Source organism: Musca autumnalis, unplaced genomic scaffold (assembly GCF_047663935.1).
Source record: "Musca autumnalis isolate F117 unplaced genomic scaffold, ASM4766393v1 scaffold_5, whole genome shotgun sequence".
NCBI classification, from domain to species: domain Eukaryota; kingdom Metazoa; phylum Arthropoda; class Insecta; order Diptera; family Muscidae; genus Musca; species Musca autumnalis.
The window spans coordinates 78,504,993-78,532,326 of NW_027412088.1; the positions used below are offsets into that span (position 1 = coordinate 78,504,993).

The 27,334-nt window shown below is 32.0% G+C and overlaps 1 protein-coding gene across 5 annotated transcripts in view; it reads right to left on the minus strand.

Annotated features, from left to right (window-relative positions):
- Nucleotides 1–25,559, minus strand: part of Dll (homeotic protein distal-less) — a 102,578-nt gene extending 77,019 nt beyond the window's left edge. The window contains exons 1-4 of one of the 5 annotated variants that reach the window (XM_073956099.1): nt 25,308–25,559; nt 23,870–24,483; nt 13,696–13,722; nt 7,618–7,793 (exon numbers count right to left, since the gene is read on the minus strand). In XM_073956099.1, the coding sequence (XP_073812200.1) occupies nt 7,618–7,793; nt 13,696–13,722; nt 23,870–24,084 (418 nt within the window). In that variant the 5' untranslated portion in view covers nt 24,085–24,483; nt 25,308–25,559. Of the gene's footprint in view, nt 1–7,617; nt 7,794–13,695; nt 13,723–23,869 lie in introns of all 5 variants that reach the window. The other 4 variants (XM_073956101.1, XM_073956100.1, XM_073956098.1 and 1 more) reach the window with 4 other exon arrangements.
- Between the last annotated feature and the right edge of the window lie 1,775 nt (nt 25,560–27,334).

A 27,334-nucleotide genomic window follows, 5' to 3' on the forward strand; every position in this document is an offset into this window, starting at 1 on the left:
CATTAGCTCGCATAAACTCTGGGCTACAATTAGGAGTCTAAATGATGCCAAAGTACAATCGTGGAATGTAAATTTCAGAGGTATGAAATGCGTACTAAAGTTTTGCCAGCAGTTTGCTGCACACTTCACTGTGAAGAAGAATGCAAACTGATCTGAGCTTAGGAGAGCCAAGATGACCACCACAGAGCCTCCCCTCCTTTTTACTTAGGATGATATCCAGAGCAAAGCTATCCAAGTGTCCAGACGGCATCTCGTTTAGAGCTGACATGTCGTACAAAATGTTTAAAAAATCCTGGATTTTGACAAAATGATGTGTTTTACGGGGTCAGAATTCCTACAGACATCTGCCAGAATGTCTGCTAATATGCAAAAAGTGTCCAAAGAGTATTTGGCATGATTTCGGAATGCAACTTTCGAAAGGAAACTGAAGTTCTTGTTTTTATGTTAGTCTTAATTGCAAACGAACACTGAAAAGTTGTTGGAATGTGATTGAGAATATAATTTTCATATTTTTTTTAATATTCATAATTCTTTGCAAATAAGTTTGAATTTTAATGATTATTTTTGCAAATAAGTTTAAATTCTAATGATTATTTTTGAAATAATTAATATGACATGTGTGTATTATTTAAATGTTTCCGAAGTCGTTGCCTCTTTTTATATTTTTTCACACAATTTTCAAATAGATTTGGTGGAATGACAGTATAGTATTTAATTGTTAGTCCCGTTATTTCGCACCTTTTCATTTATTATTATTATCTTTTTTCATCCAAATCAATCAATGAAATAGGTCAGTAGTTCCGATTAGAGTTTTGCTATTCATTTTCTCAGCAATTTTAACTTAAAACATTGCTGCCAAAATTCACCGTACAATCTTCATCATTTCTATACATTTGTTTATATCTATCATTTTAATCAAAACGATGACATAATTAAACGTTTTGAATTGTGTGACGAATGTTTTTTATTTTCTTTTTTTGTGAAAATTCGAAATTTATTGTCTGTGTTTCCGCTTCAGTGAGTTTCGATGCGACACATCTTTATTCGAAAATGGTAATGGGAAGCCCCGTACTAAAACCAACAAACATTTAACCTTGACGTTTTGAGAGAAAACAAAACAAGACAATTGATGGGGGATGAGAAAAAAAACAACAACAACAAAAACTATAAAATTTATTTATTTTGCAAAAACATAAACAATTGAGAATATATGTATTTGAACTGATTTTGAAAACAAAAAAGCTCTATGCAGCTTCTCTATCTATAAGTATTAGTTTGGCACTTTAAATTGGCATGGCTTTTTGAAAAAACAGCAATGTGTTCGTACTCAATAAAATCACACACACATATATATATATTTCAATGCACATTCACCTATTCGAAGTGGGTGGTTTGTGCTAAAACAAACAACAAATCATCCAACATTGAAATGAACAGTGACAGCCATAAACAATAAATTTGCTACCCCAAACCAAAAGTGTTAAAATAATTATGTCACAATAATATGCTACTTGCCACTTTGGGGTTAGGAAATATAAAACCCAAACATTAGCGTTAATAGATTACCTTTTAAAATATAAAACATTAAATGTTGTGAACTGCCCTTACCAAACTGAACCTTGACACAGCAGGGAGTTGTCAAAACTGCTGTGCTTGCACAGCATGTTGGCCTGTTACCTTTTTCCTTTACTTAACACTTTTGACTGAGAATATTTCCCAAACAAACAAACAAAAAAAAACATGACCAATTACAAATTTGTTCTCAAATTAAAAGATCAATCCATGAATGAAAATGTTCAAACCCCATTTCAAAAGCCCTACAAAAAATCTGAATGACCAAGCACATTTTTTGTTGTTGTTATGGAAAGGGTTTTATGTTCAACATGTAGTATTTACTACTGTCTTTAACCTTTTTTCTTTCCTTTTTATTATCTACTCGTACATAACCAATATCAACGTCATCATCATCTTGGTCGTCATCACCATTAAAGTGCCATTGATAAGTGTTTGCTGTTGTTGTCGTATTATAAGAGCATTCTTTGGACAAGTGTGAATGTTGCCACATTCATGATGAGCATCTTCTCCAATCACCAGAGAAGAAGCCACAGTAATAACAACACCAACAATAACATTTTCATCCACTAAACTTTGCCATAAATCACACTTCAAATTAACAATAAATAATTCAAACAAATCAAATGGTAACAATAACAATAGAAACAACAACAACAGCAGCAACAACAACAACAACCACGCTAAAAAAAGGGTGGCTAAAGTTTTGAAAAAATTCAAAATTCTTAATTAAAGCAAAATTGCCTCTCAGAACCGGGAAATATTGCTTGGTAATAAGAAATTACATTTGGCGCCCAACGTGGGTCCACATAGTTTCTTTTATAAATTTTTGCAATTATTTAAGGCACGTTTTTCTAAGACGATTCGTCCCCCAATACCTTCGAAGTATTCCCGATTGGTAAGCTGTATGACTGGGTTCGTTTTCCAAGCAAAACAACATTAAAATTGGTTAAAGTTGGCAAAAACCCCTCAGCGTAATGTTGGCTCAGATTTGTCGTTCATCCCGATTTTTGAAATCGGAGATAAACAGGATACAGGAGTAGACTCCTCTAAAAATTCTGTGTTTAAGCAAAATTGTCTCTCAGAACTGGATATTATTGTTTGCTAGTAAGAAATCATTGTTGGCGCCCAACGTGGGTCCACACAATTTTATTACATGCACTTCTGGAACTATGTAAGGCCTGTTTCTCTAAGACATTTCGAAACCTTATTCGTTCGAAACTTTCCCGCCTTGCAAGCCGATTTTCTGGGTTCGATTTCTATTGTTCAAAGTTGACAAAAACCCTCAGCGTGATTTTTGCTCAAATTTTTTGTTAGACGAGCCCTTCGAAATAGGTGATAAACAGGATACAAGATAGTCTCCGCCTGTCCTCAGCGTAATGCTGGGTTAACTTTGTCGTTAGACACGTCGTTCGAACTTTGCTAAACAGGAGGTCCCACATATTTTCCTAGAAGGTCCTACATCATTGCATTGTTATGAGAGAAGTCTTCCCTTACAGTTTAAATAATGTTCGTGTGAGATATTTTTTATAAGAAACATATTTTGTATTTCTGAACCAATAACTTCAACAACATAACTATGAAACGTTTCATTCCAACAGGCAAAATTCTAATATCCCTACTCCAGCAGCACGCCTCACAAAACAACGCGATGAATTACGACGACAGATGTGCCCAGATGACCCTAGGATTCTAACTTTTATTGAGAAGATAACTGGCTTTGTTAACCCACACCGTAGAGATAAATGGTTAAGTCATGTGGAAGGATGCGATGCTGGCTCCCATAAACTCTGGGCCACAATTAAGAGTCCAACTGGTGTCAAAGTACAATCGGGGAATATAGCTATAATTTCGGATGTGCTGATGTGACAGATGATAAGAAATGCGTGAAGTTCTGCCTACAGTTTGTTCTACACCCCAACTATGCAAAACAAGACAAAACGATCTGTCCATAGGTGAGCCAAGAAGGCCACCACAAAGCTTCCCCTCCTTTTTACTTCGGAGGAAATCAGTGCAGCGATATCCAGACGAAAGTCATTCAAGGCGCCGGGTCCAAGTGGAATCTCGCCCATGCTTAAAAACATTTGTCCTGCTGGAAAGCTGTTTTTGACACAAATCCCGAAACATTCCCACAACAAGTTAGAGATACCCGAGACATGGAAAATGGCGAGAATCATTCCGCTCCTAAAAGCAGCAAGTGAACCTGCACCGGAGAGAAACATGGTTGAGTCATCTGGAAGGATGCGATGCTGGTACTGCTCTGGGCCACAATTAGGAGTCTAACTGGTGCCAAACTACAATCGAACAATGAAACTGTAACTTTCGTAGGTCCAGATTGCTCACTGAAGTTTGTTCTACACTACGCTATGCAGACTCCTATCGCCCAAGCTCCTTACTTTCTCTCTGCTTCCCTACTTTGCTGCAGCCTAGCATGCTAGAACCCTTTCCAATACCTCTGACCTGATCAGTGTCGTTAACAACATCGCGAATGACATAAACCAAAGTAGGCCAACGGAAGAACAATTATTGTGGCCCTGGACCTATCCAAGGCATTCGACACCCTCTATCATACCATTCTACTTGATGACATTCTTAACACGACATTGCCTCATACAATCAAGCGCTGAGGAAATGGCGAGAATCATTCCGACCCCAAAACGGGATAAATCTGCTATCGGTACATTTAGACTATGCTGAATTTAACTAGGGAGGGTCTCCTATCGCCCAATCACCCTACCTTCTCTCTACCTCCCTACTCTTCTACTGCCTAGCATGATGGAACACCTTCCAATTCCACTACTCTCACAAGTGTCGTGAATAACGACGCTATTGCCATAAACCAAATGGTCGTAACGCTGGACTTCTCAAAGGCAATCATAGTTCAGTACCATAGTTCGTTTGCGTATGAGTTATTTTACAGAAACAAAGAGATAATATAACTCATTCGCAGTTCGTTCATAGAAACGACCGGTGTCCACTGAATTATATATAGTGAACTAGGTCGTTCAAAATAGACATAAAGTGCTGAGATTCATATCAGACACGTCTTGGGGTAAGCACAAGGAGGTCCTGTTAGGAGCAGTCAGTCGTTTGGTTCTGAATTACAACGAATGTGACAACTTGGTGTTCCTGGTCCACCTTTTGTGGATTGCACCATGGCTTGTAGCAACGAAATATCTTCCTCTATACATAGTTACCCACCGTGGTGCAGTGGTAAGCACGTTCACCTTGCACTCCCTGACAAGAACATTTTAGCTTTTGAAAAGTCTACACTTTTTTAATTTCTATATTTCATCACCCCACTTTGCTTACCCTATCTACCCAACATCCATTCAATAATTTGAATATCCCACACAACAACAAAAAACATCGACAAAAAAGCTGCAACATCCTTTTCTATTGTGATTTCCTTTCATTATGTTTTTTTTGTTTGTTTTTCGTATATCACAAGAGTTGTTAAACTTTACCCAGTACCAATCCCCCCCCAAACCCCAATAACAGAGATGGCGAACGAACGAACATCTTGTTTTATGGTAAAGCAATGTATTTTCTCATTGCTGTTGTTGCTGTTGCAAGGCCCATTTGTAATGTGACGATGACGAAGTAGAAGTATTATAATGTGGCTTTTGCTCAACAAACATTTTTTCTTTTGATGAAGATGCTTTAGCTACCCTGACGTTTGAGAATGATGCGGACAATGTCGTTGAATGATTTGAAAATTTAAAGTGGTTTTAGTGTGGTGTTGTAGCTTTCTTTGGCTGCTGCTGCTGCTGGTACTCAAGTGTATAGCATCATGTAGTAGGAGCTGTTGTTATTTTCATTTTCATACAAAATATTTAAATTGTTTTGCTTGACGACACAACATTTTTTCTTCGAGTGTAAGCAAAGGAACAGAAGAAAAAGTAAACGAGACAGACAAGCTGGTGTGTGCTCGCTAAACAACTTTCAATGAAGACAATCGTGCTATAAGCAACAATAACAAGCTTATATATTTAACAGAAAGATACTTTATCATAAATATGATAGTACAACAACCACAACAAAAGCAACAACAATGATGATGATGGTGGTGAGATGACAACAACCACTCTATAACAGCCAAAAGTAATTTAAATAAATAAAAATATATATAAATATGAGGGTGCTAAAAGTGACTGACTGCAGTCATAATATAGACAACCAGCCAGCCGGTAGAGGCAGGGAAATAGAATTGAACAGAAACAAAACACAAATAAAATTCCCAGGCAAGCTGTAGACAGATAGGTACCTATAAGATTGGCACGAAATGTCACCTACACGCTTTTGAGAAAATTTAATACATATAAACAAAGGTTTTTTTGATGGGGTTAATATTTTTATTTGGGATCCCATTGGGTTTGTTCTTTCAAAATAGACAGACCAAATATCAGCGGTGTTTCAATTTTATTTTATAATAATAATAATAAGAATAATAATAATAATATAATATATAATATAATAATAATTTTTTTTTGTTAAATAAGTTAACACTATTGCTGTAATTATGTAAAAATCTTCTTTGCTCCAGCAAACATTCATTTGTCACAAAATATATGGTTAATGCAACAGTATATATTTTTACTTATTCACAATTGTATATTTTCCTCTCAAAAGATGTTTATATTTTGTTAAAGCAACCATACAGTTAACAGAATATATATCGTTGCTATATCTGTATATATTTTTACATATTTACTATACCCTATTCTGTTCTCTAAATATGTTTGTTTTTAAAAATGTTACGATATAAAAGTATATATTTTAACATAATTTTAATATTTTGTTGGAACAACCATACATTTGTCACAAAGTATATGATTGTTCCAACAGTATATATGTATTTTCACATATTTACAATACCCCCTATTTGACCCTCATTTATACTTTGTTGAAACAATCATATATTTGACACAAAATATATGGTTGCTGCAACGGTATATATTTTTACGTATTTACAACGCCCTTATCCTCTCTCTCAAAATACGTTTGTTTCAACAATGTTAGGAAGTATCACAAATAATATATATGTGGATATAGCAACAATATATATTTTCACATAGTTAAAAATACGCATTATGCTCTCAAAATATGATTCCCCTGATTCTGAAACTAGATTTCTAACAAAAAAGCAATAATAATAAAATATTTAAAATAATAATAACATATTCAAACATACCATTTTTCAAAATCTCATATCTATAGGATTCCTTCTAAAACCAAATCGTTTTTAGTCTTTTCATTAATTAAAAAAAAAATATTTTTAAACTAAATATAACTTAGAATACAAAATACACAAATATTCATATATTTTAAACATTCTCCAATCAATCATTTTTTTGATGGCTAAAATACATACACATGTGTATTTATCTAAGTATGTTAGTATTTATTCCTGTATATTTGTTCAATTGTGTGCTTAACTGTTTATTAATGTCATATAAATGTCCTTTTTTCTAGCAATTCATAGATAATAATCTGAACGGCTTAACTCAAAATACAAGTTGTATGACTGACTGACTCTGACATTAAACGCAATGTGGTTAGTTATAGGAGCTAATCAAACAACTGGACAGACAGGCCGATAGACAGACAGACATTTAGACAAGTGGTCAACTATGCAGTACCTACTTTTTTCTTCGTCTTCTTTGTCTATATTTATTTTTGTATTATGTAAAAAAAACTGTCAAATTCATAATGAGTATTGATAAATCATCAGAAAAACTTATAATATAAATATACAACAACAAACGACGACAACAAAGTCAAGTGATCAGCTACAAAGTATACACAAACTGTATTTATTAAACGATACATTAATGACTTTTTTCATCTAGTGATAGAATAAAATAGATAATCTATCATTGAGGGCGAGAGAGTTAATGTTGTTCATATTTTTGTGAGTGTATCTTATCTCTCTTTGACTGTGTGCCTCAATTCGTATTCATTTACCGGGTTTTTGTATAAATTTCAATATTTTAATAATTTATTATTATTATTAGTAGGTATTTTCTTACTTCCTTTACTTACCATCTTTTGGTGGACTATTACAGGGCGGCGCATAACTACCCAAATGATAGCCAGAATATGAATTTTGATGCATGGGCGGGAATGGATAACCTAAAGCACTGCGTGGACTGGGAAAGCCAGAATCTTGACCACCTTGTGGTGCAAAATGTTGATAACCGCCACGAATGCCACCGTAACTAAAAAAAATGAGAAAAAAGAACGGAGAAGAAAATATTATGAATATTGTTAAAATATATTTTTAAAGAGTAAATGAGACAAACAATGAATAATATTATATTCATTTCAAAAATTCCAAAAAATATGAATTTGTAAAACATGTCTTTCCACTAAATATACACAGAGAAAAAATGTGATTCCCCGTCTGTATTTTTATATAATATATTATAAGCATATGGTTACATTCTACCATACAATATTGGGCTACACCAATCTCAATGAAAATTAAATGGTCACCCCTTTACAACTGATTTTTCGTTGCAACCTTACAGAGATACTTTGTCAATTCAGCCATACAATGCAGCTACATTGCAAAATAGACGATGTTTTTTCTTCAAAGACTACCAGAGCTATAAATATCAACTAAATTTGTAACCGACACTCAGATTTATAGGTTCCAATTATATCAGATATATTGTGAGTTTTAAACACTATATTAAAGAAATGCTAGAGCTTTAAATTCTAAATATAAAAAGCTTTTTTGAATTCTTATGGGAATTTCTCAGATTTATAGGCTCCAATTATATCGGATATATTGTGAATTTTCATTAATATATAAACGAAATGTTAGATCTTGAAACGCCTAACATAAAAAAGTTTTATGGAATGCTCACAACAAATTCTCAGATTTATACGCTACAGGTATTTATATACGACATATATTGTGTATTTTCAAAAATATATTTAAAAAAATGCACTAAACTTTTAGTATAATAAAGCTTTTTGGTGTGCTCATAAAACATTTTAATCTTTCACTAAATCTGAACTTTCGAGTCTATTTTTTATTGCAAATCTGTATGTAGGATTCAGTTATTTTAGATCTATTGTGAATTGTAAAAAAAAAATATTAAAGAAATGCTAGAGCTTTAAATTCTAAATATAAAAAGCTTTTTTGAATTCTTATGGCAATTTCTCAGATTTATAGGCTCCAATTATATCGGATATATTGTGGATTTTCATTAATATATAAACGAAATGTTAGATCTTGGAAATTCTTAAACGTTTTTAAACCGATATGCAGGTTCCAATTATATCAAATCTACTGTGGATTTTAAAAATGTATTTTTAGGAAATCCTGTATCTTTAAATATTAAAAAAACTTTTGTGAATTTCCTGATAAATTTTAACCTATGAAATTCCACTGAATCCGAGCTGTCTCTGCTCTTTATTTTTTATTTTTTAATCTACTATATCTATCGGATGTATTACTGATATTATGATATAATATATAATTATGAAATAATTATGAAATTCCTCTGAATACTGATTTTTATTTTATTTAAATCCTCTATATCTATCAGATGTATTTTCGATATTTTCAGAATATTCTTAAGAAAGCTTTAGATCTTTCATTGCTGTTTTATAACATCAACTTTAGGAGCTGCTGAGAATTTGTTTAAGAACTTTTGGATAGAACTAAAAAATATTTCCCTGGGATGTTACCTGAATGAACAAGGGGAGACTTCTCTTATATCAATGAGGGCAGCCCGATTCTATATTTTTCTCAATAGTTTGGGGCCTCCGTTTATCGTCGTATCCGAATGGCGATTCTAACCCAGCCAATTGTGGTTAAGTTTTTCATGACTGAAAAATACTCAGGAAACGTAAGTCAACTTTACGCAAAGGGGGTTTGGTCACCGTTGGGAATTGATGAAGTTGTCAAGCCCGGGAATCGACCACAAGCATTCAGCGTAGCATATCGATTAGAGGTGGGAACTAGAAATCATTTTTCAATATAACATAATTTTACCAATATTTCTAGAATATTTGCCAAAAGCTTTCGGGCTTTTACATGGCTTCTGTACATATAAATTTTTTTAATACATTTGAACCGTAATTTTAAGAATATTTTAACATCTATGGTGATTTTAAATGACTAGAAGAGTGGAAACCATTAAACAGCTACCGTGAGTTTTTCATAATTATTTGAAAGTACTTTAGGAGCTTTATCCGTATTTTGTAAACTATTTTGCAAATTGCTAGATTATTTGCCCAAAGCTATCAGGCTTCTTTCTACATGGCTTCTGGACACATATAGACTTTTTTAGAATATTTTTGAGCAGTAAAGGAGTGGAAATCATTTATAAACCTTTCTAATATTTTCAGAATACGTTTTAGAAGCTTTTTTCTTTATTTTGTAGACTATTATTCAAAAGCGTTCGGGTGTTTGATTGTGATTGTCGGCCTGACAAACATATAACAATTGTTAATTTTTCAGAATATATTTAAACACCTTTCCGAGCACTCATGGGGATTTTTGCGGTATATTTTTAAAAAGCTATCTGTCTTTTTGATTGGCCTCTGGCACGTCGATTTTAAAAAGGCTGCCCTGAATGGTTAAGAATTGTGTTTCCAAGCTTTCAAAGCTTTTAAAAACATTATTATGAAAAGATAAGCCACTACATAGTCGATACGTCCGAAGATCTGCTTTACCACCAGTGAAACCAGGTAACGTAATTTGGCGACTATGTGGGTTCGAGTCCTTGGCTTTCCTTTTTCACTTGCAAATAATTTCCGATCATCAAGCTTAACTCTAAACGAGAAAATTAATAAAAAATCATAAAAATTATCTTCGCTCTAAAAGGCAAAATTTCAAAAATAAAAAACAAGGCTGAGCCCGGCTGGGATTTGAACCCACGTCCTTGTAAACATATCAAAAAATGTTGTCACGGCGTGTTAGCGTTCAAAGCCAAAACTCATAACTTCAAAGGCAGCGCAAAAAAAGCGTTTGTCGTGAAGAAAATACATTTCATTTGCATTTGAAAAACGAAAAGTTCTAGGACAGAGAAGCCACACTACATAGTCGATACGTCCGAAGATCTGCTTTACCACCAGTGAAACCAGGTAACGTAATTGGGTGACTATGTGGGTTCGAGTCCTTGGCTTTCCTTTTTCACTTGCAAATAATTTCCGATCATCAAGCTTAACTCTAAATGAGAAAATTAATATTATGAAAAGCTTTAAGAAGCTTAACTATTGCAACTTCTTAGAGTATATTAAACAAATTCGTGAGTTTTAAGGATATTTATTTAAATGTCTTTCAAATTGAGCTTTTCAAAGACTTCGACACTTTGAGAAGATATCGTCAATTATTACCAATATTTTGAAGGATAATGGATATCGTTTCCAGAACATTTTCATATATTTTTTTTAATTTTTTAATCACTTTAATTAGGACCATCAAAATAGCTCTTATTTTGTGCACCTAATCAAACTTTAATCTTCTGAGCTTTCATCTATATTTAAAAAAAATGCAAAAAGCTATTTTTAATTTTCCCTGAAAGTTTTGAGCCCCACATCTCTAGGGCTTTTGAAAGACTTCCAAAATCAACTGTAGGGATTTTTTAATATATTTTTATTAAAGTTTGAATCCTACTATCGATAATTTTATAGAAAATATTTTAAGAATCTACCTCAGGGATACAGTAGATTATATTAAATTTCTGATGAAAATGTTGTGCAATATTTTATGAAAGTTTTGAGGCTTTTTAACTTTCAGATCTTTAATATTTTTATCAAAATTTAAATTTTCGGAACTTAAATCAATACGTGAAAGCTATATTGAGAATATTTTTATGTAAGTAGGTTTCAGAAATTTGGTTAAAATTAAAAAAAGATCAAAGCCGTATGCCTCTCAGTGACCTTATTGATCGTCAATTGCAACGGAGATTAAATGACAATTTATCGATTTTTTAAGTTGTAGAGCTTTCGAAGCTTTCGTGGATGTTAATCGTAATGGATATGATATATAGATTTTTTGGAATATCGTTTCAGAAATTGTTATGGACTTTAAAAAATGGTCAAAGCTTTTAATGACTTCAGACAGACAGATATGGGAGCTTTAATTACTATTTTCTAGTTGTTGTTGTAGCATCATAGAAACCTACGTAGAAGCATAGATTTGATGCTGGGTTGCCAGCCGCTGGCCGAATCGCTGTGGTTTCGGGTCTATCCCGCTGCCGTGGGATACAATTTTCTAGTGTTTTGTAATACTGTCCGGTTTTCAGAGCTTTCATTCATGTTTTTCAAAGTTAATATGGTCCCTAGAAAAATATTTTCGCAGCGTAATAGTTATTGTAACTATAGATATGATGGTGAATACCACACAAAAACTTGTTTGCAACAACAATATAATCAATATGTTGTCATAGTTTTAACGTCTGGCATAACAATTCTGTTTCTCTGATGTGAAGTAGGTTTTCATATGTATATTCGAAAAATATACGCTAATTCAAGTGAATTTCACAGATCCAATAAAAATAATTTAATTACATTAAAAAAACATCAACATTACGCGAAAGGCACAACGCTATGTTAAAGTGACTATTTTGCAGTTTTTTTCGAGATCAATTGTTTTGGATTGTTTCGGATATTTTTCTAATCTCAAAGCTCCGACGCCATCTCTTTGTAGGTGTTTCTTACAATTCAGGCTATCTCTCATTTAATGTCAATTTCATGGAAAATGTTTAATTTTCAAAAGACAAGGTAATATTTCCCCCATTCCCCGTTATAAAAACCCCTTTCAAAATAACTATTTAATAGAATATTAAAACAAGTGTTATAGAAATATTAACGTAACACATTCGAATATGTTGTTTTTGTTTTTTTTTCATGTGAAATCAAATGAAAAATCTCAGCACAACTTTTTTTTTAAATTCACACAGGAACAATAATGGAAAAAATAACTTTTGGGGCGTTTATAATTGAAAATTTATAGCTTCAAGGGGGTTTGACCACAGTAGTAGACTAGCACTAGTATGTTTCCCAGCAGTACTTTTTTGTTGTTGTTATTTTCATAGCCAAAGGCTACTATTGATGCGTTTATTTTATTTCGGTTTTTTTCCCTCGAATGTTTATTTGACCGCAACTGTTTTATGTTTTTTTTGCTGTGCGTGTTTTATCTATTGGTTAGTTTGGATCGGTGCGTGCATGTGTTTGTATTTAAACACGGAAACGGAAGTGGTAGCACACACATGGCGAGAATTGTATGAACACACGTAGATATATATGTACATATGTTTATATGCATACATATTTATATACTTTTATGTATATTCCTGCCTGTTTATTTGCTAGTCTTTAAACTAACAACTATTTTATTGAATATATGAATTTATTTTTTAAACCTAATTTCATTTAAATTTATAACAAAGCATTTTTTTCCAAATCAATTGTAAATATTTGCAAACATTTTATAAACACCATAGATATAGACTTTTTTTAATAATTCTGTCTATTCCATTGTTATTTTAAGTTAACCACAATTATGGTTCAATCAACCATATGTTTGCCATATAGTTAACCTCATGACATACATAGTATATCCTTATGAGTATGTGTTATGTATAAATGATGTATTTTAATATTTCCATGTTGGTCGAAAAAGGATATTTAAAAATTTGCATTATACGAAAAAAAAAATCTATTTAATTTGCAAATGCAAATTACATACTGAGCAAGAGTTTGTAGCACAGTGAATATGCCGTAGCAAAGAGGAAAATATAATGACTTTTGGAAAGCTTACATACAGAGAAAAAAATTATATTTTTACTTGATCCTATTTTGGAATATCATTGTACCCACATTATAGAGTCTAACACAAAATAATCATAATCATATTTTAAATATGATACAATTCATATTGTGCTCAAGAAAAATATTTTTCTCTATTTGTATGTCCAATATTTTAAGATTCTTGCAGTTTCTGAGAGATTTAATAACCATAAGAACATGCAATAGCATTTTTTGTTGCTCCTACCAAAATTAAACATTTCCAATTTTTTGTATACAAAAAATTACCCATGCAAAAATATTCATTCAATTTAAAATGTTATAATAATAAGCAAATATGTTGACAAAAACCTTTTGATAATATCCCCATAAAGATTTCTGAAAAATAATAGAAAAAGGATTTGAATTAGATAATAGTTTACAGGGAGGAATTAATTAATTATATAGGAAAAATTATAAATTATACAAGGTAAAACGCAAGGTCGAAATTTTAATTTTTATAGCACTGAAAAAAAAACACAAAAGCAAAAATAATATTCCTAAAATAATATTCATATAATTCACACAAGTGAATTGACACAATAATATCTTATAAATACACGAAATTAATTTATTTTTATTAATAACTAAACTTAAAAAAAAAATAATTAAAAGTTAAAAAGACTCCAAAAGGCTACGAAAAGAAGTACAATCGAATTACAGCCAACAACATCATTAACTCTTATTGAATGCACTAAAACCCCCTGAACTGATGTATTAACATTTTAACATTATTTTTTAGTCCCGTTATTGTAAATTCATTATGTTCTGGAATTTGTTTTTATTTATTTACACCTGTATCCTTAATTTAGTATTCAATTGCCTTTGTGTCATTTGCAATGCAGTTTGCCCTACTTTTTCCATCATTCAAGCCTGTCAAATGAAATGACAGTTTCTAACTTCTTAGATGACAGCCATTGCAGGTTTTATCTGAACACTTTTACCTGCCACAAAAGTTTATCGCGAAACTTAAACCAAGAAATTGTCAACTATTTTTTTTTTCTGTTCATGAAATGTATTTGACATTTGATAAATGTCAACTAAAATGGTCACATACAATTTGCAAAAGTATATAGACAATACGATATTTAAGGAAGGAAAATCAAAGGATTTTTTTTTCAATATAGTTCAAGGTGAATTTTTTTCTCTCGATAAGAAAAGTGTAGCTTACAACATATAAAATTCCAAAATCAAAGGATTTTTTCAATATAATTCAAGGTAAGTTTTTTTCTTTCTGCCATATTAGCTCAAGTTCAAATGAACAAAAGGCGAAATATTCAGAAAATGAAAATTTTGATTAAGGACTAAAAATCCTACGTCGTATTTTTGCTACTGCGCCATGAGGAACAGTTCATTTAAAAGGAATTACACACTAATTTTTATAAAATTTTATTTTTTTATGAACACCTGCACCACAAGGACTAAAATTTTTTATAAAATCATTAAATGTACTGCCATTAAAAATCAGATACGATCCAAATATCTTAGAACCAATAATGGGAAAACATGCAATGCCAAGGCACAGAAAACTAGGCCCAGAGTGATTCAAAGTGAAAAAACTAGTTCCAAGTTCTTTTAGTTCAATTAATAATTTGTCTCCATTAGACTCGGTTTAATTCTAAAATTGTTAGTACAAAATAGAAGTTCCTTTAAATGAACAATTGGAACGATGTCCGAATTAGTTCATATAAAGAATTCTTAAAGTGATTCATTGGAATGATATCCAGTAGATTTGTTGCATCCAGTTCAATTCTTCACTTTGCTTTATCGGATTTCGTTCATGGGAAAACATGCAATGCCAAGGCACAGAAAACTAGGCTCAAAGTGATTCAAAGTGATAAAAACTAGTTCAAAGTTCTTTTAGTTCAATTAATAATTTTTCTTCATCAGACTCTGTTTAATTCTAAAATTGTTAGTTCAAAATAGCGGTTCCTTAAAATGAACTACTCGAACGATATCCGAATTAGTTCAAATAAAGAATTCTAAAAGTGAGGCATTGGAACGATATCAAGTAGATTTGTTGCATCCAGTTAAATTCTTCACTTTGCCTTATCGGATTTCGTTCATGGCTATTACCAGACAGTTTGTGTGAATAATGCGGCATCTTTAACAGCATCTGTGCGGCATCAAGGGACTAAGAAGGACTTCTCCTCCATCACTAGATCTATATGTATTCCATTTGTATATGTTAGTCTGCCTAGCGCAAAATGAGAATAGTTGAAATACCGTGAGGACATTTGACTGCCTCAGCCATCATTGTGAAATGGGTAGTTTTAATGGCGAAGTAAATTATTCTTCATGACTTCATTTTGAAAAATTGACAGCACGGCCACTTAGCTAATTATAAAACAATTAACTCTAAAGAAATCACACAATCAGGGTAATCATGAATAAAAATGCCGTGCGGATTTTTTCCCTTTCCCCAAGTTTACAATTTCTTATTTCCATATTTATGTGCAAAAAGGGAATATTTTTTGTCGATTCAACGAGAATATTGCATAATTAAGTGATTCTAGTAATTTTCAACATTTTAAAATATAGGTTTTTAAAGAATTTCACTTTTCAAAATTATTTTCCGTGCTGAAAATTCCGCGGGAAATATTCATGATAGCCCTGTATATTTTCATTGAAAACAAAAGGCTATATGGAAACTTTTATTCCCGCGGGACTAAAAAATGGGCTAATGAAAACATATGATGTCTGAACTATGAATTATTTGTAGAAAAAGTATCAAATACACATAAATTTACAAAGGGAATGTTTTTTTTTCAAAATTCTTAAGACAAATCAATTGGAAACAATGTCGAAAGACAGAAATATTTATCCTAGAGTTCTAGCTCACATAAACACAAGTCGTTCTTATTTAAAATGTCTAAGGATTCGAGTTCAATTACTCTAAAGCCACACGCTGAAACTTTCATACGAAACTTTCCCATTATTTTGGCGTTCTTAGGTCGAGTTCCCCAATACAATAATTTCATAAAATCACTTTAGTATGGAACTCGATCTATAAACGCCAAAATAATGGGAAAGTTTCGTATGAAAGTTTCAACGTGTAGCTTGGGAGTTACTCTCTTTGTTTCGAGGATTTTTTTATGTATTACGCAACGAACTAGCTGAACAAACACATTCTGTAAAATGAACTATAGGAACCATCGCAAATTTATCCAGTTTAAATATTAAATTTGCTCAATTTAAATTTTGATCCTTTCAGTGTAGTTGCCAATCAGTTTATTTCGTTTTTTGATTTATTATTTCCTGCCAATAAATCACATCTATTAAAAAAATACAGTTCCACGTTTCCACCGTATGAACAAAAATTGAAATAAAAGTGAAGTCTGTGCTAAGAGGTACTTAAAAACTTATATGAGCAAGGGAACTAGTTCAATGTTGAGCAAAATAATAATTGAGGGGTTTTTAAGGGAGAAATAGTATAACTACATTCTAGCGTTCTAAGCCACTTCCAATCTATCAAACTTCCGAACTGGAAGGCATTACAATTCATGAAGAAAAACACCTTCGATTTGTGTATGTGTGTGTATTGAAGAAGGCTTCTAGGAAGACCAGAGACACTAGGTTGACTTGATAGTAAAAAAAGGCATAAAAATAATTCACAACCGCAAATTTGCTAGGTATATATATCCAAGTTTTCAAACTCAGCCTTTGTCTAACATCACATCCAATATGCCCGATAAGCTAAATTAAACCACTAGCGAAACGATCGTAGCATATTGGTTGGATGTGTGTGGAAATCGCTAGATATCACGTTTTTCAATACAAAACTCCTTAGGTCATGATAGCTCAATTAATCCAATTAAATAAAACTTTCACAAATAAATGAGCTTCGTCCTAATAAGACAACAATTAAATAAAAAATTTCTCCATTATCCAATCAATTTATTTTAACGAACTGTTAACTATTAATAAAATTTATTACTAACAATATAAATACAAATTTTGTTGATGGTTCAAATAAACAAAGAGAAAATTATTCAGCTTACGTGTGCGCTAGAACGCCGGCATGCTCAACATTGAACTAGTTTCTTTTGAGGAAATTAAAAATATAAAGCCATAAGGAACCAACTTTGACCAAATACTCAGGACAAATCATCTAAAATCAATGCCGAAAGATTGCAATATTGGTTCTGGACTTCTAGTTGAACGAACATCTAGTTCAAGTATTCGCATAGAATTCTGTGTATTAAAAACAAACAAGCTTAAGGAAAAGATTCTGTAAAACTAACATCGGAACGATATCCATTTTCCCTAATGCATCGAGCTGTAATATTCATACTGCTGAATCAAGATATGATCATTTTATTTTTTGTTCTTCATTCTGTTCATTTTTCTTTAACAAACCTCAATGCTGCATCTGAACTAACGATTAAAAATTTGACAATTGTCCTAAAAGGCATTTAAAACTAATTTGAAGTAGATAAAGAAACTAGTTATTTTCGAAGGTCACACTAGAGTGGTTTCAACGAAACTTTAGAAATTCTTTATGATATTACTCTAGTACTGAACAAGATTTTTAGAGGGCATGGTTTCATGACATTGTTTCAATTAAACTTTTGATCGTAACAAGCCCCCATATAAGGGTACCCCTCGATTTCAGATAATTTAAATTTTTTTATCTAGATTTTCGGCCTAAATTTACTGTACTTTGGTTATGATCAGTGGTCAAAAAATGTATTTACTAGAAATTTAAAAATAAAAGATAATTAAAAAAAATAATTTACAGTGTTTTATTTATAAATTCATTTAAAACTAGAAAATAGTTTTTCATGATGGAATCTCACAAATAAATTGCTTGCCGTTTAACATTGTCACAATTTTTAATTCAAATGCAAGCATTTTATTTGAGAGATTCCATCATGAAAAATTATTTTCTAGTTTTAAGTGCATTTATAAATAAAACACTGTAACTTAATTTTTTTATTTGTATTTATTTATTTCATCAAATAACTTAAATCGGGGGATTTTGTTACAACAAACTTATTCTAGGCCCACATCGAAAATCCGTTGTTGAGTGATTTTATGTTAAAGTTTTAAAAAATGTGGAACCTGTTATGGACAGACGACATCTATATGTCTAATATAAAGGCGACTTGCTATAGGATATTACTAAGACCGAAATATAAGCTATAGTGGGTAAAAAACATATTGAAAACATATTCAAAAGCATATTTTTTAAATAGTTTAGGGACAGATAAATTAAATCTTTTATGCGGCTATTACATAATCTATTTTTAAGTATTATAAATCATTTTCAGTTCGTTTATTTATTATTATCTGATGTTGTATAAGTATATCCGAAGCAAATATTTTTAAAATGATGCTAAAATGCACAAATCTTCATCCAAAGCAAATATTTCTAAGGTGGTACTAAAATTAAAATATACACACTTTCAATGATGACTTTTAAATGTCAAGGGAAAACAACTACAAGCTTTTAAAAGCCCATATATCAAAACATATTTTATAAATCATGTAAAAGCCCGTATTATTTGTAGAAAAGTAAATATCAAAAACACAACAAAGTTCGATTAAGAATATTACTCAAAAGTGTTGTAGAAACATGATAAAATTTTATAGAAATGTTAAATTTATTTGTTTTTTATTTATTTGTTTTTTTTGTGTTCCTCTATTTTCCATTCCTTTTTTATCAATAAAACATTTTTTTATTATAGCAAAACAACATTCCATGTTAACAGCCAGCATTGGTAAATGCAAATTACATATTTTTAAAATTAGTGTAAACCACAACAAAAAAACCTCTCTTCCCACATATTTTTTTTCATTTTTCTTTTCTTGCATTAATATTATAATATATTAAACAAAGTTGCATTTTTATTTCGCTTTTTTTTTTTTGCTTTTTTATTCAAAACATCAAAGATAACATCATTTCCATGGAAAATCTGCAATGTCCACACGATATGTCACGACATTTAGTTTTGAAACATGTTTATATGTAGAAGTGAAATAGTAAAGCAATAAAACACAACGATAAAAGATTATCACTAAATCAGCGAAACAAATAAAAATGTAAAAATTTATTGTAAAACAGCAAAAACAAAAAAACATTTTTTATATTTTTGCACGAAATAGTAAATTTGTTGGTCTAATGAAAAGAAATGTTTTATAGCGACGGTATAATTTTTTTGGTTGGGGATTATAAATGTAATGTTTTTTTATTCCTATGAGAATAAAAGGACCAGGCTCCATTAATTATTAAGTTAGGTTTTTTTAATTTTTAGGAAAACTATCGCATACGTTGAGTCGATTATTTTCAATTAAAGACAAGCTCGCTTCACTAAGAAGTCTTAAATGCTAATCTTTATATACCCAACAAAATGTTCGAAAATTCTGTATTGAAATATGATTTTCATGACAAACCAAACTCTTTATTAATTCAAACTAATTCATGAAATAACTAGAACTAATTTATCAGCATAAAGTTTACACCCAAGATTTCAATTTAATCACCGCCGCTGCACCGCACAGAGTTTACTTCGTCCATTCTCAGCCACTGATTTTGTTTCATCTTACAAAAGCTTTTCTATTATCTTCTCATCACCAGTTCAGATTTCGAAATGGACTCCAACAGCACTCCTTTAAGAATTTCTAGTTCGTGAACCTACATGTAATTTGTAATTTTGTAATTTTGTAATTTTATAACAACAATTTTGGAAATGTATACTCTTTTGTTTTGATGTCGCTACATGTAGGGATGTACAAATCGACTTGTTTGTTTATAGTGATCTGTACAAATGATTCAAATGCTGATGAAAAGATCGGATCTTTCACGACTTCCTTTGCATGGGTTTAAATGCTAATGAAAAGATCGGATCTTTCACGACTTGCTTTGAACCAATGCAAAATATGCCATGAAATCACGTCATCGCATAGAATCCCTTCCTTCAAATTTTGCTGGGTATTATTACATACAGTTTCATATGCGTCGGAGTATTCTTAGTATTATCTCTAAAGCAAAATCTACAAAATCGTTGATATTGTTTTTTTTTATTTTCAAAATAGTCTGGCTTAATCCCATTATTGTTGTTTTAATATTTTAAAACAACTATTTTATTAGTGGAGAATCGGTGATATTTATTGAATTGTTAAGGATCTTGCTAAAATATTTAAATTGAATTATTTGGAGCTTCGGGATTAAAAACAAAATTTGTTAATTTGAAGGAGAAGGAAATTGATACCATTTCTATACACTCCAGTAGAAACAGCGTTATTCAAGATTCCCAGGACAAATAGTTTGGAAACTAAGCTGAGAGAGAATAATGATGTTTGATCCTTGAATTTTGGGGGGCTGTTTATGCTGCAATCTTTTTTTTCGAGAATATAGTTTTGAAACGATATAGATTTTTGAATATCTAGAATTGAATTTCTTAGAATTAAATTGCATATTTTATAAAAACTTTTGAAGACTTTCATTCAAATAAATTTTAATGTACTATGAAAACTAGAATTTGTAAAGATTTTAAAATAGAACTAAAATAGAGGTGGCGAAAAATGTTTTGAACATTTTTCATACCATGATACGGATACTCTTCCTACAATTCATATCCCTGAAGATGATTGTCGAAGACAATTGAAATATTGGATAAAAATAAAATAACAATTAAACAACAAAAATATCAACAGCTTTTTAATGACCTTAAGCCAAACGATCATCAACAAAAATTAGAACTCAACAGGTCAACAATAACAAACAACAACAATTTCTATAAATATTTTTTGATGGGTTGTTGCCGAATATTTTTATTATTCTAGGAATATCTTTTGAGAGCTATTTGTGAAGTTAGTTGTGTATTTTTAAGAATATTTTTGAGGAACTATCGAAATTTGTTGTATAGTTTTGAGAATATTTTTTAAAGATTTGAATTTTTAAAACTATTTCTTTATCGTCTTTCAGAATTAATCGTGCAATATTCAGAATATATTTTGAGGAACTGTCAGAATTATTCTTTGATTTCTAAGATTTTTTTTGAAGGGCCATCAGAGTTATCGTGGATTTTTAGGAATACTTTTCAAGGACTATCAAAGTTAGTCTTGGATTTTTATGGCTATTTTTGGGGGACTAGTTTTGGATTATTATGAAAATCTTTGAGGACTACACCTTTTTCAGATGTAATTCGAATCATTTTAGTTGCAATTCGAGAATTCCATTTGTAATTCAAAACATTTCAATTGTAATACGAATTATTCCATTTGTAATTCGAATTATTCTGTTTGTAATTCGAATTATTCCATTTGTAATTCGAAATATTCCATTTGAAATTCGAATTATTCTATTTGTAATTCGAATTATTCTGTTTGTAATTTCAATTGGAATAATTCGAATTACTATTGAAATAATTCGAATTACAATTGGAATAATTCGAATTACAAATAAAACAATTCGAATTGCAAATAAAATAATTCAAATTACAAGTAGAATAATTCGAATTACAAATAGAATAATTCGAATTACTAATGGAATAATTCGAATTACAAATAAAACAATTCGAATTACAAATAGAATAATTCGAATTACAAACGGAAAAATTCGAAGTACAAGTGGAACAATTCGAATTACAAATGGAATAAAATGTTACGAATTACAAATAGAATAATCTAATAACAAATGAAATGTTACGAATTACATCTGGAATGTTTCGAATTACATGTGAAAAAGGTGTAGTCGTGGAGTTTTAAGAAATTTTTGATGTCTGGTCTTGGATTTTCAGGAACAATTTTTGAGTTATACGACGTGGATTTTAGATAATATTTTTTTATTTTTGAGGGAATATCGGAGTTAGCCGGGGATTTGTAAGAATATTTTTTGAAGGACTATCAGAGTTAGCCGGGAATTTATCAGAATATTTTTGAGGACCAGAATATCAGAGCTAATCGTGGATTTTTATAAATAGTTTTGATAATATTTTTAATGGACTATCAGAGTGATTGGGGGTTTTAAGAATATATTTGAGGGACTATCGGAGTTTATTCACATGGATGCTTTTAAAGTATTTTATCTTCCTAATTTTTTTCGTATGACCTCATTCGCCACTATCGATTAAGGCCTTTTCCATATCTTAAAAATAACTCTCTGGGATCTTGATATCCCCAAAATTTTAAGAAAATAGGTGGTATTATTTTTTTCTTCCATAAAACTGTGTTAAGCTCATTCCATCAACTATCGTAAATACATATTCAATATTGCACTAAGAAGGTCAGCGGCTCAAATCCCCTCAGTGCAATGCTGCAATCGACTTCGTGATCGCTCATCTAAACTAAAGTTTTACTATAATCATAACCAAAACATGGCTTCTATTTTTAGACTTTTACTTGTATATTTCTTCAAATTGTATATCCTTACTTCCAAACAATGATGATCACTCCACACATACGAAATTCAGGTTTGAACTATGATGGCCGATTTTTTAATAATATTTGCCAGTTTTATATGACTTCTGGCGTAATTAAAAAATATTTTAATGGACTATGATAATAATCTCAGAATATTTAATATGTACCATTCTTTAGAGACTAAACATGGTCCCGTGCATTTTGACATCATGTTTAAGCCACGGATAAACTATATGCACTTGATTAGCAAGTCGACTTCTATATCCATGCGCTGCTTAATGCTACTCCATCAATAGTATCAGCACCAATTCTTATAGAGAATTAGAAAATCATAAAAAAGTTTGAATTTAAAAAACTAACATTACTTCTTGTACACATTTATCGACAGATGTACATATAAATGGTAGTTATCAAACTTAGCGTTCGTCTACCCACTAAAATAACATCCTAATATGCCTTATTATCGGACTTAACCACACGTGAAACGTAGCATTATTGTTGGATATGCGGGACTTCGGTAGACCTCTTATTTTTCAATGTATCTCTAGGTCATAACAGCTCAACTCGAAAGTGAATAAATTTAAGTATTTTTATTTTGGACAGCACATATTTGCTCTGATCCGGAAACTGCAAAAGTCCATTATTTTTTAAAGTTTGGCAATTTTTTCCTTAATAAATTTGTCATAAAAATTAAAAAATAGATGTGCAATATGGGTTTCTAGAATTAAGTCTGTCAGCTCAAGAAGTGAGCTGAAATTAGCGGATAAAACGCTAACGGGTCCGATATAAACAGTGAGGGGCCGACCACAACAATTTGAAAGTGTAATATCACATTTCTTATTTCTGTTCTCATGTTTCCATCATAAAAATTGAGACCCGGGGACATATGTATTGTTTGCTTAATTCAGAATCCATATAAAAAATGGAATAAACTCAGCTCCCAAAGCCCGCGAACATGTGATTATGTCATATATGACTTCTTATTGACTTAGGTCCTTTTAATCCTTTAATACAAAGCTAATTTTAGATAACAACTGCTTGAAAACATTTACTTTTATTTCTTTTTTCATAAACCTGACTTTAAAACTTTCCCATTTTCCTTAATTTTTATGGTACTCACCCAGCGGCAGCATGCTGTTGCAGTTCAACAAATGCCGATTTTCCGGGAATATTACCGCCTGTGGGACCGTTGGGGCCACCAGGGCCAATTGGTCCACCGGGACCGCCGCCACCCGGGGTGCCACCATTACCACCTGAACCGGCACCCGGTGTTATGCTGGCCGTTGAACCGCCATCCATATATTTGGGTGTGTGTGGGGCATCGGGGGCATCCATGCCGGATTGTGGTGTGCTGGGAGGCCCCTCGTAGGGGCTCCCTAAATCAGTGAAATTAAGCGTGTTGGCGCCTATTGAGGCCACTTTATCTAAAATTTTGAAGGCTTTTTAAAACACACACGGAATTAAACAAGGCAATGCAGGGCACTTGTTTTTTGCTTGTGACACTTTTATCAAAATTTATTTTCTTCTAAGCACGTGTTTTTTTGTTTTATTCGGCAAAAAAACTTTATTTTTTAGCAATTTATTTTTTTGTAAACAAACTTTAATATCTTTGTTATTGTTGTTGTTGTTGTTTAATTATAGTTCTATTACAATCCACAGACGACGACAGCCAGCAAGCACTAGTAGCGGCCACCACAAAAGAGAACGTGTGTTAAACGTTTGTCTAGCAGCTCACTAAATGAGTGTAATTAAAATTGATGACACTTATTAACAAAACACAATAACAAAAAAGCTAAACGGAGGAATATGAGCGCCAGCAGATGGCAAAATCCGAAAAAATGCGTGGGTTTTTCGCGGCTTAATTTTAAGTTTTGAATTTTTCACTGTCAACACAGCACAGCTTAGCTTTAATCAAACGGGGAGATGGTTGGTTGAGCTTGTTACAGTTTAAATTTTATTGACAAGAATATTGGTTAATTTATTGCGAGGTGAACACACTATTATTTTATTTTTTATTAATTTTATTTGGGTTTTCTTTTATTCTTCTTTTGTTTCATTGGCAATACATATTTTTTAATTTTCGGTTTTAGGCAATTTTGTTGTGTTGTTATTTTTCGGGTTCAATTATGGGTAATTTGTTGTTAAACACTTAATTTTTATTATTATTATATTTTGTTGTTAAACACTTTTATTTAATGAGGGGCTGTTTGTTTTTTTTCTTTTCTGTTATTATCGAGGGATAATTTTACACGACGAAATTGCACAGCGGTCGCGACGCGTTTCTTCTTCTTGGCCCTATTAAAGGAATTTGATTAGATTTCTTTTAAATGTTGATTTGGTTTCCAAAAAAGTTGTATCGTATTCAATTTTAGAAAATATACAATTTTAAAGACTACGTCAAATGCATCGACGAATGAATTTCAAATAAACGGCGACGTGACGTGATGATGATGGTTGTATTATTATTGTATAGCAGCGTAGAATAGTGTGCGGCGAACAAACGAACGACGACGACACAAAACACAACATTACCGCTGTAAAAAACATCAACAACTAACCATTAAAGACCATAATCAAAAATTTGCGACGGTGACGGTGATTATTTTCCAACCACACAACGTCTAACTCACACACACACAAGCAAAGAGAGGGAGAGTGCACACTCTCTCACGAGCTAGGCTTCAAAAAAAGGTAAGGTAGTCGTTTGGCACACACATTCAGGCCAACAACAAATAAACCTTGCCTAACAGGAAAACTACATAACCCAACACACACGACTGCGCGACCAACCACGAACAAAGTGCGTTAACGACTAGGTACGAGGTGATTATAACAACAATTGTTGGCAGTTTTGTGGTTGAGTGTTGAATGAGAGAGGCTTGAAGTAACTAACAAAGTTGTACAAAGAAACCTGTTTTCCTTACTACTCACTGAGAGAAAGGGGTGGGCCCACAATATTTTGTAGTTTGTAGCTTGGCTTGTAGTTGTCGCCCAAGAAAGAGGCAGGAAATAGAAATATTTCGCAAGAAACACAAGAGAGAAAGAGACAACTCCACAATTCGGCAACAAACGAGTTTTCTACAAAACCACACAACCCCAATGTCACTATGCTCTCTTGATCTCTTTAACCAATAACCGGCTTGTGATTGGTTGCTGGCACTTTAACGGTAAGCTCACCACCCGACAAAGAGCTTAACAGTCAAACAGCCTTAACCAATGGTTTCCTTACTCTCCTCATCATTGAGTATTCAAAACAACAACTTGCACTATCGGGCCATACAACAAAAGCAACAACTCTTTGCATTCACAACATAAAACTTCCATTTTAATTTCCAAAGCTAAAGGCCCAAGAACCTGTTAGCACAGTTTTTTTGTCGTTTCTTGTTGGCATGCTCTTTATGGGAATTTTGTTGTTGTTGTTCTTTTATGTTTTGTATTAAGTGCAAAAAAGCCAAACGTGCGCACCCTCAACAACTCCACCCCACATTATAGCAACAACATTTATGCCATGACTTGGGATAACATTTCTCTACACTTTTGAATTTGCTTTTTTTGGTTTCTTCGCTTTTTTTCTGGCCTTCCACATTAAGCTTTCGTAATGTTTTTTTGATTCTTTTATATTTTTCTTTAAAATGTTTCAATGTCCGTTTATATTTTTGCGTACGTTCATTTTTTGTTTTTGTAATTTATAAAATCGTAAAATCTTTTTACATCATAAAATTTCAAATTTTTGTCAGAAGGGTGCTTTTGTTGGAATTACATTCGGAAAATGCTTAGTCGCTTACAATGAATGAGTTACAGTGTTTCGGTCTCGAAGCATATTTTATTCAAGTATTTAAAGAGACTTCAAAAAAGCCTTTGACTCAATAAGAAGGTCTGAGATATGGAACGCGTTGACAGCAAAAGGCGTACCTACGAAATTAAATAAAATCATCCAAACCCCCTACAATAAATAAGGCAGCAACTTGCGTCCTACACAGACGCAGAAAAAGCGAATCCTTTTTATCAATGCAGAGGTCAAACAGGGATGCTCTCTATCACCTATCTTATTTGCAATAGTCCTCGATGAAATTATGATTAAACAAGTAAAAAAAGTGTCAGTCGGCTTTGCCGAAAGATATATACATACATACATACATATGTTCCCACAACATCCCCGAAGGGACAAGGGAGACTTCTCTCAAATATATACCCTCAGCCAATGTGAAGTAAAACTTTCACATACGGACAGATCGAAGGTCTCTTCAGAATTTTGTGGCCCTTTTTTGACATTCGAACTTGCAGACAAAAATGTGGATTACAAATTAACTGCACTAAGACACAAATGTTGAACCTTTGTGGGGAGGTATCCTTAGGGAGGACCGATATGGGCCATTTTAGAAGTTAAACTAAATTTTTTACAAAATATTTGGAGATCCAAAGTTTGGACCAAATTGGTTGCCCTATTCAAGTGATATCGTCCCAGCATTTAAGTGACATTTTTTAAAAATTGGGGAGAAGTACCGGAAGTTGTGGACCGGTATTGCCCCATGAAACTAAGTTTGGATGTAATATGACGAAGACCAAATGTTGGACCAAATCGGTT